Source organism: Pelophylax lessonae (genome assembly GCF_965119305.1).
Source record: "Pelophylax lessonae genome assembly, chromosome: 3".
In the NCBI taxonomy this organism is placed as follows: domain Eukaryota; kingdom Metazoa; phylum Chordata; class Amphibia; order Anura; family Ranidae; genus Pelophylax; species Pelophylax lessonae.
Genome location: NC_138770.1, coordinates 665,200,748 through 665,215,567, shown reverse-complemented (window position 1 = coordinate 665,215,567; position 14,820 = coordinate 665,200,748). Strand labels below are relative to the sequence as shown.

General features: G+C 51.3%; 1 protein-coding gene across 2 annotated transcripts in view; it reads right to left on the bottom strand.

Moving 5' to 3' along the window:
- The window catches only part of KLC4 (kinesin light chain 4), a 54,673-nt gene that overhangs the window by 25,081 nt on the left and 14,772 nt on the right, over positions 1-14,820 (bottom strand). The window contains exons 3-12 of one of the 2 annotated variants that reach the window (XM_082249146.1): positions 13,740-13,970; positions 11,530-11,608; positions 9,598-9,911; positions 8,411-8,512; positions 6,430-6,603; positions 5,344-5,443; positions 5,212-5,264; positions 3,555-3,622; positions 3,122-3,230; positions 2,736-2,900 (exon numbers count right to left, since the gene is read on the bottom strand). In XM_082249146.1, coding sequence (XP_082105272.1) covers positions 2,736-2,900; positions 3,122-3,230; positions 3,555-3,622; positions 5,212-5,264; positions 5,344-5,443; positions 6,430-6,603; positions 8,411-8,512; positions 9,598-9,911; positions 11,530-11,608; positions 13,740-13,970 — 1,395 coding nt within the window. The remainder of the gene's footprint in view (positions 1-2,735; positions 2,901-3,121; positions 3,231-3,554; positions 3,623-5,211; positions 5,265-5,343; positions 5,444-6,429; positions 6,604-8,410; positions 8,513-9,597; positions 9,912-11,529; positions 11,609-13,739; positions 13,971-14,820) is intronic. The other variant, XM_082249147.1, reaches the window with a different exon arrangement.

Genomic DNA, 14,820 nt, shown 5'->3' with positions numbered 1-14,820 from the left:
GAAGGATGGGCACACAGCCCTGGAGATTTACTTCCTATTGAAGGATGGGCACACAGACCTGGGGATTCACTTCCTATAAAAAGGATAGGTGCATAACCCTGGGGATTCCCTTCCCAGAGAAGGATGGGCACACATACCTGGGGATTCACTTCCTATAAAAAGGATAGGTGCATAACCCTGGGGATTCCCTTCCCAGAGAAGGATGGGCACACAGCCCTGGGATTCACTTCCAATAGAAGGATGGGTGTACAGCCTAGGGTATTCCCTTTCTATAGAAGGATGGGTGTACAGCCCTGGAAATTCTCCTCCCATAGAAGGATGGGCAAAGAGCCCCGGAGATTCCCTTCTTATGGAAGGTTGGGCACACAGACCTGGGGATTCCCTTCCTATAGAAGGATGGGCACACAGACCTGGGGATTTACTTCCTATGGAAGGATGGGCACACAGACCTGGGGATTTACTTCCTATGGAAGGATGGGCACACAGCCCTGGGGATTTACTTCCTATTGAAGGATGGGCACACAGACCTGGGGATTCACTTCCTATAAAAAGGATAGGTGCATAACCCTGGGGATTCCCTTCCCAGAGAAGGATGGGCACACATACCTGGGGATTCACTTCCTATAAAAAGGATAAGTGCATAACCCTGGGGATTCCCTTCCCAGAGAAGGATGGGCACACAGCCCTGGGATTCACTTCCAATAGAAGGATGGGTGTACAGCCTAGGGTATTCCCTTTCTATAGAAGGATGGGTGTACAGCCCTGGAAATTCTCCTCCCATAGAAGGATGGGCAAAGAGCCCCGGAGATTCCCTTCTTATAGAAGGTTGGGCACACAGACCTGGGGATTCCCTTCCTATAGAAGGATGGGCACACAGACCTGGGGATTTACTTTCTATAAAAGGATGAGCAAAGACCCCTGGGGATTCCCTTCCCATAGAAGAATGGGCACACAGACCTGGGGATTCATTTCCTATAAAAGGATGGGTGCCTAGCCCTGGGGATTCCCTTCCCAGAGATGGAGGGGCACACAGCCCTGGAGATGCACTTCCTATAGAAGGATGGGTGTACAGCCTTGGGTATTCCCTTCCTATAGAGGGATGAGCAAAGACCTCCGGAGATTCCCTTCTTATAGGATAGGCACATAGACCTGGGGATTCCCTTCCTATATAGAAGGATGGGCAAAGAGTCCCAGAGATTCCCTTCCTATAGAATAATGGGCACACAGACCTGGGGATTCCCTTCCCAAAGAAGGCTGAGTGTACAGCCCTGGACATTCCCCTCCCATAGGCATATGCCTTTGATACCTCTGCTCCAACTGGCATATAATTGATAAGAGTACGCCATATTCTGATCCTTCAGCAATCACCAGAAACTCGATACAAACAGACTGCACTTCTGTTGCTTTTTTCTTAAACAACCAACAAGCTTCCATAGCAAGTGGTGCAAACTCACAAAGTCAGACTGTGACACATTGTTCACAGACAGCCCTTCTTCTACAAATGTAAAATGTTTCTCCCCAATAGGAGATAAGTCAGGAAGGTAGGAGAGAAGCTGGCAGCAAGCATTGGGTGCTCAACCTGTGGCTCTCCAGCTGTTGCAGGACATTCTGGCATTCAGTCTGCACCACTTGCATTGGAAGCTTGTTGGCTATTAAAGCAGAACTAAAAAGGGAGAAATGCTCCCTATTACTCCAACGGTATCATCTTCTGTGTGCAGGTTTTCGGCCATCTTCACTGCCTGGTTCAGGATGAGGTCACTCCTGCGCAGGAGCTAGTCATCACGGCACACAGGGACTGGGAAGGCCGCTGCAAGTTGAACTGCGCGTACGCAGCTTAGTTTACACTTTGCATGTCTTCTCTGCAATAAAATGCCTCCCTGCTCACAGTGAATAACAGCAGGACTTCAGTATCTCTTTACTGCAGGGAGGAATGGATTCCATTAGTCATGCATGCAAGGCCGGTAGATAATCTTGAATTCTTATGCATGTTTATGGAAAGCCCCAGAAACTAAATTGTCACCCGGCTTTATAGCTTCTCTGATACTTCTTCCAGGATCAATGCCTAGATGCCAATGCCTTGCTCACATCATAGGAGAATTCTCCATTACACATCCATCATTCCACACAGACTCTGCTATGTAAGAAAACGCTTTTCTAAGCTGCCGCAAAATAAAACAGACAACATGACTGTACAGTTACATTTATGGGAGCAAACACTCAACCCACACCGTGACCGACACTCATCTGACACTTTCTCCCGCAATCCAGCACGCCATCCACACATGCGCACTGCATACAGTAGACAGGAGGCAGTGGTGTTATGACAGGGTGGGGGACATGCAGGAGACCGTTATGGCTCTTGGTGAGACAATCATAAGAAGTGACCACCAGCTGCCCTGACACACACAGCGAGGGAGGGGCTCCACCCAACTTTGCAGACAGTCAATTGATATTTCCTAGTCTCTCAGGCAGGGCAGATAACACACAGCTGTCCAAACACTGTGGTGGGCAACAATGGGACATGAATAATCCAGACCATGAAGCATTTCTTGGATACAGATGTTGAAAGGTACAAACAGGAATTATGAGAGCAGATGAGAAATGCCCAGCTGTGTGCAATCCTAATGGAATATTATTCCTGCTGAGGGCTCTGTAGGTGGAATATTTGGGGTGGAGCAGCTGCCCTCCCTCTTATTGCTGCGCTCCTGGATGTCATGATGAGGGTCTGTACTTACCCCGCTCCACTCCACGCCTCCCATACTCACTTCTTCTGCCCCCTCTGTGCCACTCTCGTACTTCACACTACTCCGGCCAGAATCGCGCCCTTTTCTTCGTTGTTCGGGGGTCTCGCCATCTTTTAGAAGTTGGGCAACTTTAGTTTGATTGACAGGATCTAGTCCCTAGACACAGAGAATGAACATGGTGAATTCACCTCTTAACACCGCCCATTTCCATTCTGACAGAAGAGAAGGGAGCAGATCATCCTCCCTAATCCTGATGTATCCAAGCTCCATTATGGATGTCTCCCACTGCTCAAGATTTAGGACCTCTTGCCCCCATTCAGGAGGTCTCCGAAGGGTGAAAGAAATGGGCTTACTGACCAAATGAGTTTCCCCCTCACCTGTCGGCGGGACCGCATTGCACACTCTTCCAGAGTCTCTGCTGCTTCTAGCTTGCCCTGGCGCCGGTATAATGCTCCGAGGTTTCGAAGGGTGGTGTTCACTGTCGGGCTGGAAGAAGTTTAGATACAGATCGTAAAAACTTACAAGTATACTGTTCTCAAACACTATGATTATATAGGGGAAGAGTAGATGAAATGTATAAGAATATGCCAAGGATCACTGGGTAGGACACAAAGGACTGTGAAAGCTCATGGGATCGGTGCGTAGTAGCAGCACACAATGAAGGGTTATGACAGCTCAATGGTTACAATTCCAAAATATAGAGGCAGTAAACCGAAGTGATTAATGCCAGAAACCCAGTTGGGGGCAATTAAATTTCAATTATTATTATATTACACATTAGGGGCAAAGACATGTATAGAAGACACTTACCTGTTTACTCTGCAAGCTTTGTACCAACCCCCATATTCCGAATACGGTGTACTGTCATTATGAGAGGTCTGAAAAGAAAATATACAAAAAATGGAGCATGAGACAGACCACAACATAGATCAGGAGGCAGACATGTAGGGGACTGGAAGGAGGCAGACATGGAGGGGACCGGCAGGAGGCAGACATGTGGGGTGGGTGGACAACCAGCAAGACACGGGGGGGACCAGCTAGAGGCAGACACAGGGGGGGGGGGGGGGGGAAACCAGCTGGAGGCAGACACAGGGGGGGGGGGGACCAGCTAGAGGCAGACACAGGGGGGGGGGGGACCAGCTAGAGGCAGCCACAGGGGGGGGGGGGACCAGCTAGAGGCAGCCACAGGGGGGGGGGGGGGACCAGCTAGAGGCAGCCACAGGGGGGGGGGACCAGCTAGAGGCAGCCACAGGGGGGGGGGGACCAGCTAGAGGCAGCCACAGGGGGGGGGGGGACCAGCTAGAGGCAGCCACAGGGGGGGGGGGGACCAGCTAGAGGCAGCCACAGGGGGGGGGGGGACCAGCTAGAGGCAGCCACAGGGGGGGGACCAGCTAGAGGCAGCCACAGGGGGGGAACCAGCTAGAGGCAGCCACAGGGGGGGAACCAGCTAGAGGCAGCCACAGGGGGGGAACCAGCTAGAGGCAGCCACAGGGGGGGAACCAGCTAGAGGCAGCCACAGGGGGGGAACCAGCTAGAGGCAGCCACAGGGGGGGAACCAGCTAGAGGCAGCCACAGGGGGGGAACCAGCTAGAGGCAGCCACAGGGGGGGAACCAGCTAGAGGCAGCCACAGGGGGGGAACCAGCTAGAGGCAGCCACAGGGGGGGAACCAGCTAGAGGCAGCCACAGGGGGGGAACCAGCTAGAGGCAGCCACAGGGGGGGAACCAGCTAGAGGCAGCCACAGGGGGGGAACCAGCTAGAGGCAGCCACAGGGGGGGAACCAGCTAGAGGCAGCCACAGGGGGGGAACCAGCTAGAGGCAGCCACAGGGGGGAACCAGCAAGAGGCAGCCACAGGGGGGGAACCAGCTAGAGGCAGCCACAGGGGGGGAACCAGCTAGAGGCAGCCACAGGGGGGGGAACCAGCTAGAGGCAGCCACAGGGGGGGAACCAGCTAGAGGCAGCCACAGGGGGGGAACCAGCTAGAGGCAGCCACAGGGGGGGAACCAGCTAGAGGCAGCCACAGGGGGGGAACCAGCTAGAGGCAGCCACAGGGGGGGACCAGCTAGAGGCAGCCACAGGGGGGGGGGGGCAGCTAGAGCCAGCCACAGGGGGGGGGGGGGCAGCTAGAGCCAGCCACAGGGGGGGGGGGCAGCTAGAGCCAGCCACAGGGGGGGGGACCAGCTAGAGCCAGCCACAGGGGGGGGACCAGCTAGAGGCAGCCACGGGGGGGGGGGGGGACCAGCTAGAGGCAGCCACGGGGGGGGGGGGGACCAGCTAGAGGCAGACACAGAGGGGACTAGTTAGAGGCAGACACTGGGACCAGAAAGCTGCCACACACGTACAACAAACAGTCCATTTTGGGGACTGGGATCACTAATGTCACAGACAAGATGGACAGAGTCCTATATCTGGATTTCCTGTATTGCTGACACAGTAATGACAGGCTAGGAGAGCCTGCAGGCCTCACCTTGCTCATCTCCTCTCTTTCCTCTGCATGCATCCAGATGGGCTTGTGGTCATCTGCAGGACAGAGAACAGGGGGTATTGGCATGTAGGAAACATTGAATTATCAGCAATGAGGGACTAGACTAGAACTTACCATCCACAGAGCCAAACTCTTTTACATGAGCCTGTGTCAGAATGTCCTTGTACAACTGTTCGGCTGCCTTATACTTCCCTTGTTTCAGGTAACAGGAGGCCTGAGTAAGAGATCAGGGATAAAATGACGAGCAAATCATTTCAACACAACATACCAGGATCCCTTAATTTAACACACCGGGATCCTTTAACACAACAGATCGCTAATGAAATGTATTGGAACACTTTACACAATAGTAATGGAACACACTGGATCCTTCACATCACATACCACTAACGGAACAAAGTATATCCCAACACAACAGCGTCAGATCCCTCACATTTCACACCTGAAAGTTCTCTCACAGCAGTTGCGGATTTCAGAATGCCATGTATTGTCTGTAGGAATTGGCACCCTCCCCATATATTGCCTGTAGAAGAAGCCCCCTCCCTCCCTTATATTCAGCAGACACCATCAGCAGAATAAGACTCACTCATGAGCGTCCGTCATCTCATCATAGCCACTATACCGCCATAAAAAACCCAACCCACCAGGACATATTTTAGGCCCCAGGTGAACATAGCCATGCCCTATAACCATTTATACTCATTGCTATTTAAAGTTCGCCCCCAAAAGTGGAACTTCCGCTTTAAGTACTCCTGACATGCCACATTTGGCATTTCATTTTTGGGGGGACAGGTACCTAGATTTGACAGGTACCGGCTCCCAATTCCGCTCAGACTGCCTAGGCGGATTGAGCGCAAGTTCTCCTCTCCCCCTCCCCTCTCTGCAATCTTCTGGGACATGTCACAGGTCTCAGAAAACTGCCGGTCCACTCAGGACACACAGCACGACTCGTGCATGCGCAGTGCGCACTCGGCTGTGAAGCCGCAAGCAGTCACAGCCAGGTGCACACACTGGAGATGCCGGCGCCCTGGTGAGAAGAGGGAGAGAACCGAGGCTCCCGCTGGCCGCATCGCTGGAACGTGGGACAGGTGAGTGTGCTTATTAAAAGTCAGCGGCTACACTTTTTGTAGCTAATGATTTCTAATAAACACCAAAACGGGTGGAACTCCGCTTTAAGGACAACCAGCACCCAACACACACCAGGTTATTCTTTGTTTTGGCAACATTTGGGTCGTCTGGACCGAGTCGGGCTTGGTAAATCTCCAAGGCACGGCAGTAGTAGTACTCCACTTCGTCGTACTTTCCCTGGTTCTGACACAGGAGAGCAAGATTGTTCAGCTGTTTCGCCACATCGGGATGATCCTTCCCGAGGACCTGAAAACAAAAACAACACAATCTAAGCATGATGAGAAAAGAGGGGAGCCAGAGATCAGGTCACTCATGGCATGGGAAAATGTGAGCCAAACAGCAGGGCACATGTAGCTGACCCAAGACCAGGGCATGCATCAAAGGGGGAGAAAGACCAGGGCATGCATCGAAGGGGGAGAAAGACCAGGGCATGCATCGAAGGGGGAGAAAGACCAGGGCATGCATCGAAGGGGGAGAAAGACCAGGGAATGCATCGAAGGGAGAGAAAGACCAGGGAATGCATCGAAGGGAGAGAAAGACCAGGGAATGCATCGAAGGGAGAGAAAGACCAGGGAATGCATCGAAGGGAGAGAAAGACCAGGGAATGCATTGAAGGGAGAGAAAGACCAGGGCATGCATCAAAGGGAGAGAAAGACCAGGGCATGCATCAAAGGGAGAGAAAGACCAGGGCATGCATCGAAGGGAGAGAAGGACAAAGACCAGGGAATGCATGGAAGGGAGGAGAAAGACCAGGGCATGCATCGAAGGGAGAGAAGGAGAAAGACCAGGTAATGCATCGAAGGGAGAGAAGGAGAAAAAACAGGGAACGCATCGAAGGGAGAGAAGGAGAAAAATCAGGGAATGCATCGAAGGGAGAGAAGGAGAAAGACCAGGGCATGCATCGAAGGGAGAGAAGGAGAAAAAACAGGGAATGCATCGAAGGGAGAGAAGGAAAAAGACCAGGGCATGCATCGAAGGGAGAGAAGGAGAAAGACAAGGGAATGCATGGAAGGGAGAGAAGAAGAAGGAGAAAGACCAGGGAATGCATGGAAGGGAGAGAAGGAGAAAGACCAGGGAATGCATGGAAGGGAGAGAAGGAGAAAGACCAGGGAATGCATGGAAGGGAGAGAAGGAGAAAGACCAGGGAATGCATGGAAGGGAGAGAAGGAGAAAGACCAGGGAATGCATGGAAGGGAGAGAAGGAGAAAGACCAGGGAATGCATCGAAGGGAGAGAAGGAGAAAGACCAGGGAATGCATCGAAGGGAGAGAAGGAGAAAAACCAGGGAATGCATCGAAGGGAGAGAAGGAGAAAAACCAGGGAATGCATCGAAGGGAGAGAAGGAAAAAGACCAGGTAATGCATCGAAGGGAGAGAAGAAGAAAGACCAGAGCATGCATCGAAGGGAGAGAATGAGAAAGACCAGGGAATGCATGGAAGGGAAAGAAGGAGAAAGACCAGGGAATGCATGGAAGGGAGAGAAGGAGAAAGACCAGGGAATGCATTGAAGAGAGAGAAGGAGAAAGACCAGGGAATGCATGGAAGGGAGAGAATGAGAAAGACCAGGGAATGCATGGAAGGGAGAGAATGAGAAAGACCAGGGAATGCATGGAAGGGAGAGAATGAGAAAGACCAGGGAATGCATGGAAGGGAGAGAATGAGAAAGACCAGGGAATGCATGGAAGGGAGAGAAGGAGAAAGACCAGGGAATGCATGGAAGGGAGAGAAGGAGAAAGACCAGGGAATGCATGGAAGGGAGAGAAGGAGAAAGACCAGGGAATGCATGGAAGGGAGAGAAGACCAAACACCAGGGCACGCATTCAAAAAAAGAGAAGGAGAGGTAAAAAACAAGGGTTCACATGGCAGGAGGGATGAGGTAAATGCTAGAGCACACATGGCAAGGACAGCAAGTAAGGCGGATGACCTGGTCACATGTGGCAATAGATGCCCAGGATCCTACAGAATAAATTGCTTTTTTTTTGGGGGGGGGGGGGTATTGGAGCCGTTCGCACAGAGATTTTGGAAGAAAACAGGAAGAACAGAGTCTGGTTTTACCTTCTCTCGGATTTCCAGCGCTCTCTTGCACAGAGGTTCCGCCTCTCGATATTTTCCACGCTTGCCATACAAGACTGCCAGGTTATTTAGAGTTGCTGCCACCTACAAAACACAAAAAAATAAAATTTAATTAAAAATAAAATCTATTAATAAAATAAAAATACAACCCTGACCTCAGTCAACTTCCAAGGGCCCCAGGTTATCATTCACCTAGAAATGTCTTGCATGCCATCAAGAGCAACAAGGAAAGATCTGATCACACATGAACCTACTGACTTGGAGGCCTCACAAAGGCAGCCCATAGATGATTTGATTTTCTTTCCTTCCATCACAGATAGAAGGAAAGAAAATTGCTTGATTCCCACATCAACACATTCAGTGTTGATGGGGGAATCCCTCTGGCAGCGCTATTGTATTCTGCCAGCAGGGGGGGCGTGGGGAGTAGTCAATTGATGGATCAACTCTACATTTAGCCCGCCCATACCTGGATCGAATATCGCAAAGGCCGCCCATACCTGGATCGAATATCGCAAAGGCCAAAGGCCGCCCATACCTGGATCGAATATCGAAATCACAAAGGCAGCCCATAGATGATTTGATTTTCTTTCACCACGGGTAGAAGGAAAGAAAATTACTGGATTCCCACATCAACACATTCAGTGTTGATGGGGGAATCCCTCTGGCAGCGCTATTGTATTCTGCCAGCAGGGGGGCGTGGGGAGTAGTCAATTGATGGATCAACTTGGGTACATTTAGCACGCCCATACCTGGATCGAATATCGGCCGGTCCCTGCTAAAGAAGCTTAAGCCATCATCTAGTTAGTTCTGTTTTTTCTGCTCATCCACTGACTGCCAGGCGTGGGGATCCTAGATTGTTTATTATGTACTTCTGGGTGGCCCTTGCCTTTCTTGCCCCCCCCACTGACTGCCTGCCATGGGGGGGGGGGCCCAGATTGCGTATTAACTACTGCTTGCCCTCATCTTTCCTGCTCTCTCACTGCCCACCAAGGGGGGACCCCAGCTTATGCATCAAATATTGCTGGGTGGTCCTTGCTTTTCCTGCTCACCCACTGACCACTTCCTCGGGGTACCCTAAACTGTATATAATAAACTGCTGGGTGTTTTTGGCCGTTCCTGCTTTCACACTGACTGCCTACCACGGGGGCCCCAGATTATGTATTACGTACTGCTGGGTGGTCCTTGCCAAGGGTCTTCTCTCTGATTGACAGGGCATCATTTAAGAGATGGGCAGCCTCTTTGTATTTGTTCTGGTCCCGGTACACCAAAGCTAAGATGTTCAGCATGGTGGCCACATCAGGATGGTCATGTCCGGAGGTTTTCTCCAAGTCTTCCAGCGCTTGCTTGCAGAGAGGTACGGCAACTTCGTAGCGCCCCTGGGAAGCGTACTGGATTACAAGATTGTGTAGTGTGCGAAGTCGGGCTGGAATCTCATATCCACCTTGCTGGGCAGCAACAGCTGCTGAGCTGTGCTGGTGAGAAACTGGAAGGAAGGGAAGCCAAATTTAATGATCACCAATATATTTCAGGACCTCCAATGATGCACACCCTAACCCATAAAAACAACAAGATGGAAGACTGGCGGGAAACAGAGGAGAAGAAGTTTGATTTCCTGATCACCAATAAATGTAATGACCACTGAAAACACTACGTACCCAAACCTACAGGCACCAACTAGATGGAGAACTAATGCTGAGGGCACAACGGAGTTCCATTGTTTCCAGATATTCCAGAGATATATTCCAGATATCTACTAGCCCACCATTAAGAAGGGGGGGGGGGAATCTCAAAACTTTTGCCATCGGTCCCTGTATTTCCTGTATATATCTGACAGAACCGGAAACGAGGGGGTTATATCCCCAACAGAGGCATCATTTCTAGTCGATGGAGGAAAGTTTGATCCACTATTTAAATGTTACTGCTATTTGTGTCTCCCCGTGTCTAACCACTGGAATATTTACCCCCCTTCATGACCAGGCCATTTTTTTCTATACGGCAATACGTCACCTTATCTGACAATTGCGCGGTCATGCAACGCTGTACATCAATGAAATTTATACAATTTTTTTTACAAACAATAGAGATTTCTTATGGTGGTATTTAATCATCACTGCTTTTTTTTTTTTTGCGCTATAAAACAATACAAGACCGACAATTGTGAAAAAAAAAAAAAATAATAAAATATTTTTTTTACTTTCTCCTATAAAACATAGATTAAAAAAAAAAAAAAAAAAAAAATATCTTAATTGCTTCATAAATGTTGGCCAATATGTACTCTGCTACATGTTTTTGGTAAAAAAAAATCCCAATAAGCGTATATTATTTGGTTTGCGCAAAAGTTATAGCATCTACAAACTTTCGTATATATACACTGGAATTTTTTTATTTAATTTTTTTTTATACTAGTAATCGGTGGCAACCAGCGACTTATAGCGGGGGAATGAGATGTTGCGGCGGACATATCGGACATTTTGTGGGGAACCAGTGACACTAATACAGTGATCAGTGCTAAAAATATGCACTGTCACTGTACTAATGACACTGGCTGGGAAAGGGTTAAACATCTAGGGTGATCAAAGAGTTAAATGTGTGCCTAGCCAGTGTTTAGGTGTGTACTGCTTTTACGATGGGATGTGCTTCCCCTGTCAGGACGGAGCTCTGCTTTGTTCGCATAGGCAGACATCCATTGCACAATCGCATATTATTATATATATATATATATATATATATATATATATATATATATATATATATATATATATATATATATATATATATATATATATATATATATATATATATATATATATATATATACATACATATATACATACATACACACATACACACATACACACACATATGCATACACACACACACACATAGATATATACATACATAGAGAATAATATATATATATATATATATATATATACATATACATATACACACACACATACACACACATGCACACACATACACACACATACATACACACACATACACGATTCTGTGCAGAACAGCCGCCCTGTAGCAGTAAACCTGCAATGGGGTGGTCATTAAGTGAGTAACATTGATCATCAATATCTTCTAATACTCACTTCCTTGTCCCGAATCTTCCTCCTCATTCGGGAAAAGTTCATCTAAATTGTCTTTAGCAGAATCTCCTTCCTTCTCCTCCTGCAGAGAACAGAACAGTCAATTTGTAGTAACTGGGCTGCATTATCAGTTTGGCATGCCAAGATTAAATCAGAAGCATGCTTTAGGTTTCTTACTTTTAAAACGTAACTTGATGTAATAAAAGTAAGATGAATTAATAAGATTATGTTTTATATCTTAAAGTGTCAAATATACCTTTTCAGAAAAAAAGAAAGAAAAAAGGTGAATATCACCCCCCCTCCCCACCACCAATGTGCATACCTATGTGGGTGATGAGCTGTCAGTGCCCACGTACCCGGTGCAGAAATCTGGGGATCTGAAATCACCTCCTTTTTACTGCAGAGATCTGGAACAGATCAATATGATTCTGATTGGTCAGCGCAGGCACAGAGAATCAATCTGATCCATGCCACAAGCGCTGCAGGAAGGAGAGAGAGAAGAGCTGGGATTCCAAATCCCTGGACCGCTGCACCAGCTGTGTTGGCACTGACAACTCATTACCCACAAAGGTAGGTAAGGGGGGAGACGCTAGAGGGGGGGGGGGGGGGACACTAGAGGTGGGGGGGGGGGGGAGAATGCTAGGGGCTGGGGGGGGGGGGGAGAGCAAGACTCTAGGGGCTGGGAGGGAGCACTAGAGGTGGGGGGGAATGCTAGGGGCTGAGGGGGAGAGCGAGCCTCTAGAGGCTGGGGGGAGCCTCTAGGGGCGGGCGGGGGAAGAGCGAGCCTCTAGGGGCTGGGGGGAGCCTCTAGGGTCGGGCGGGGGAAGAGCGAGACTCTTAGGGGCTGGGGGGAGCCTCTAGGGGCTAGGGGGAGCGAGCCTCTAGGGGCGGGGGAAGAGCGAGGGCGAGCCGCTAGGCGAAGAGCGAGGGCGAGCCGCTAGGGGAAGAGCGAGGGCGAGCCGCTAGGGGAAGAGCGAGGGCGAGCCGCTGGGGGAAGAGCGAGGGCGAGCCGCTGGGGGAAGAGCGAGGGCGAGCCGCTGGGGGAAGAGCGAGCCGCTGGGGGAGAGCGAGCCGCTGGGGGGAGAGCGAGCCGCTGGGGGGAGAGCGAGCCGCTGGGGGGAGAGCGAGCCGCTGGGGGCTGGGGGGAGAGCGAGCCGCCAGGGGCTGGGGGGAGAGCGAGCCGCCAGGGGCTGGGGGGAGAGCGAGCCGCCAGGGGCTGGGGGGAGAGCGAGCCGCCAGGGGCTGGGGGGAGAGCGAGCCGCCAGGGGCTGGGGGGAGAGCGAGCCGCTAGGGGCTGGGTGGGGGGAGCGAGCCGCTAGGGGCTGGGTGGGGGGAGCGAGCCGCTAGGGGCTGGGAGGGTTGAGAGAGAGCGAGTTGCTGGGGGAGAGCGAGCCGCTAGGGGAGGGAGAAGGAGCCGCTAGAAGGCTGGGCGCAGAGGGAGCCGCTAGAAGGCTGGGCGCAGAGGGAGCCGCTAGAAGGCTGGGCGCAGAGGGAGCCGCTAGAAGGCTGGGCGCAGAGGGAGCCGCTAGAAGGCTGGGCGCAGAGGGAGCCGCTAGAAGGCTGGGCGCAGAGGGAGCCGCTAGAAGGCTGGGCGCAGAGGGAGCCGCTAGAAGGCTGGGCGCAGAGGGAGCCGCTAGAAGGCTGGGCGCAGAGGGAGCCGCTAGAAGGCTGGGGGGAGAAGGGTGCTAGAGGCAGGAGGAGCCAGAGCTGCAGATGTTCACAGTCAGATGGGAGCCAGATCTGGTGGAACTCCTCATGCAGGGAGGTTTCCTGCACCGCTTTTGTGTGAACTTCACTATGACAAGCCTGGGTTCACACAGGAGTGTAAAGGGAAATCGCACCACATTCCTGTTCAAATCACATGCAACTCTTTGCAGTGCGATTTCCCGCCTATTCATTTTGTATGCACGCAAATCGCACTGGCAAGTATCGTTTTTGATATCGGTAGCATTTTCAAGAGTACGAGTACTCGTGAAAATACTCGGTATTGGTGCATCCCTAGTTTTTACTCTGGAGTTTTGCTTAAATTATTTTGCCAGGAAGGGGGTCAGGAGTCTGAAAATGCTCCCAGAGTTGTCACTTTGGTGATATAAGCAGAAAATTAGAGATTATTTACATGATCAGTGCTGCTATTAAGTAGCACAAGTTATCCATGTACAATTTCCTTCCTCATAATTGGTCACATCCGGCCAGAGCTCCGATTCCCGGCTTACCGTAGGTGAGACGTCCTCATCATACTTCTTCAGCTGGTTCATGAACTCCAGATGTTTCTTCTCTTCCTCCAGCTGGGCCACGTTCTGCTCACTGTGCTGAAGCTTCTGTTGGGTGTTGGCCAACTCGTCTCGGAGCCACTGGTTCTCCTGGCACAGACGCCTCACCTGTGCCCGTAACTTCTGCTTCTCCGACTCTACAGCCGTCAGGTGATTGGAAAGCGCCATCATCAGCTGCAACAAAACAGGTCAGTGTTAAAGTGAAACCTTGAACTTTGCACTTTAGGCAAGGTTTGCTTATTGAATGTGGCCCCCCCCTCCTCCTTCCTTATATAAACCTGTGGAGGGACAAATATAGAAGGCCAAATTCTGCTACTCATTGTTGGGAACTTCAAAAATAAATTTAATGCTGTAATAATGAACACTGAATTGCATTTAGTTATGTCCTATTCGCCTGGAGTTTAGCATTAACAATGGCATAAGAAAGAGTTTTCTTGATGGTCAACCAGTGGGGATACACGGGACAGCAGGCATGGTGGCATATATGCAGAAGGAGCCAACCTAGCAGTGGGCATTAGATGATTTACCACCAAGTGTCCACAGAGACGCAGACAGCTGGAAATTGTACACCTGACTACACTGGCTTCTGCTTTGACAGCACAGATCCAGTGCGCCAGTGGGGGGGGGGGGGGTATACAGGCCCGTCTGCTGGCGGCACGCCATTAGTGGAGGGTGCTACAGGCCCGTCTGCTGGAGGCGAGCCAGTGGGGGGGGGGTGGCTACAGGCCCGTCTGCAGGCGGCGCGCCATTGGGGGGGCGCTACAGGTCCGTCTGCTGGCGGCGCGCCACTGGGGAAGGGGGCGCTACAGGCCCGTCTGCTGGCGGCGCGCCATTGTGGGGGGTACAGGCCCGTCTGCTGGCGGCGGGCCATTGGGGGGGGGCTACAGGCCCGTCTGCTGGAGGCGCGCCAGTGGGGCTACAGGCCCGTCTGCTGGAGGCGCGCCAGTGGGGTGGGCTACAAGCCGGTCTGCTGGCGGCGCACCAGTGGGGGGGGGGGGTCTATGGGCTACAGGCCCGCCTGCTG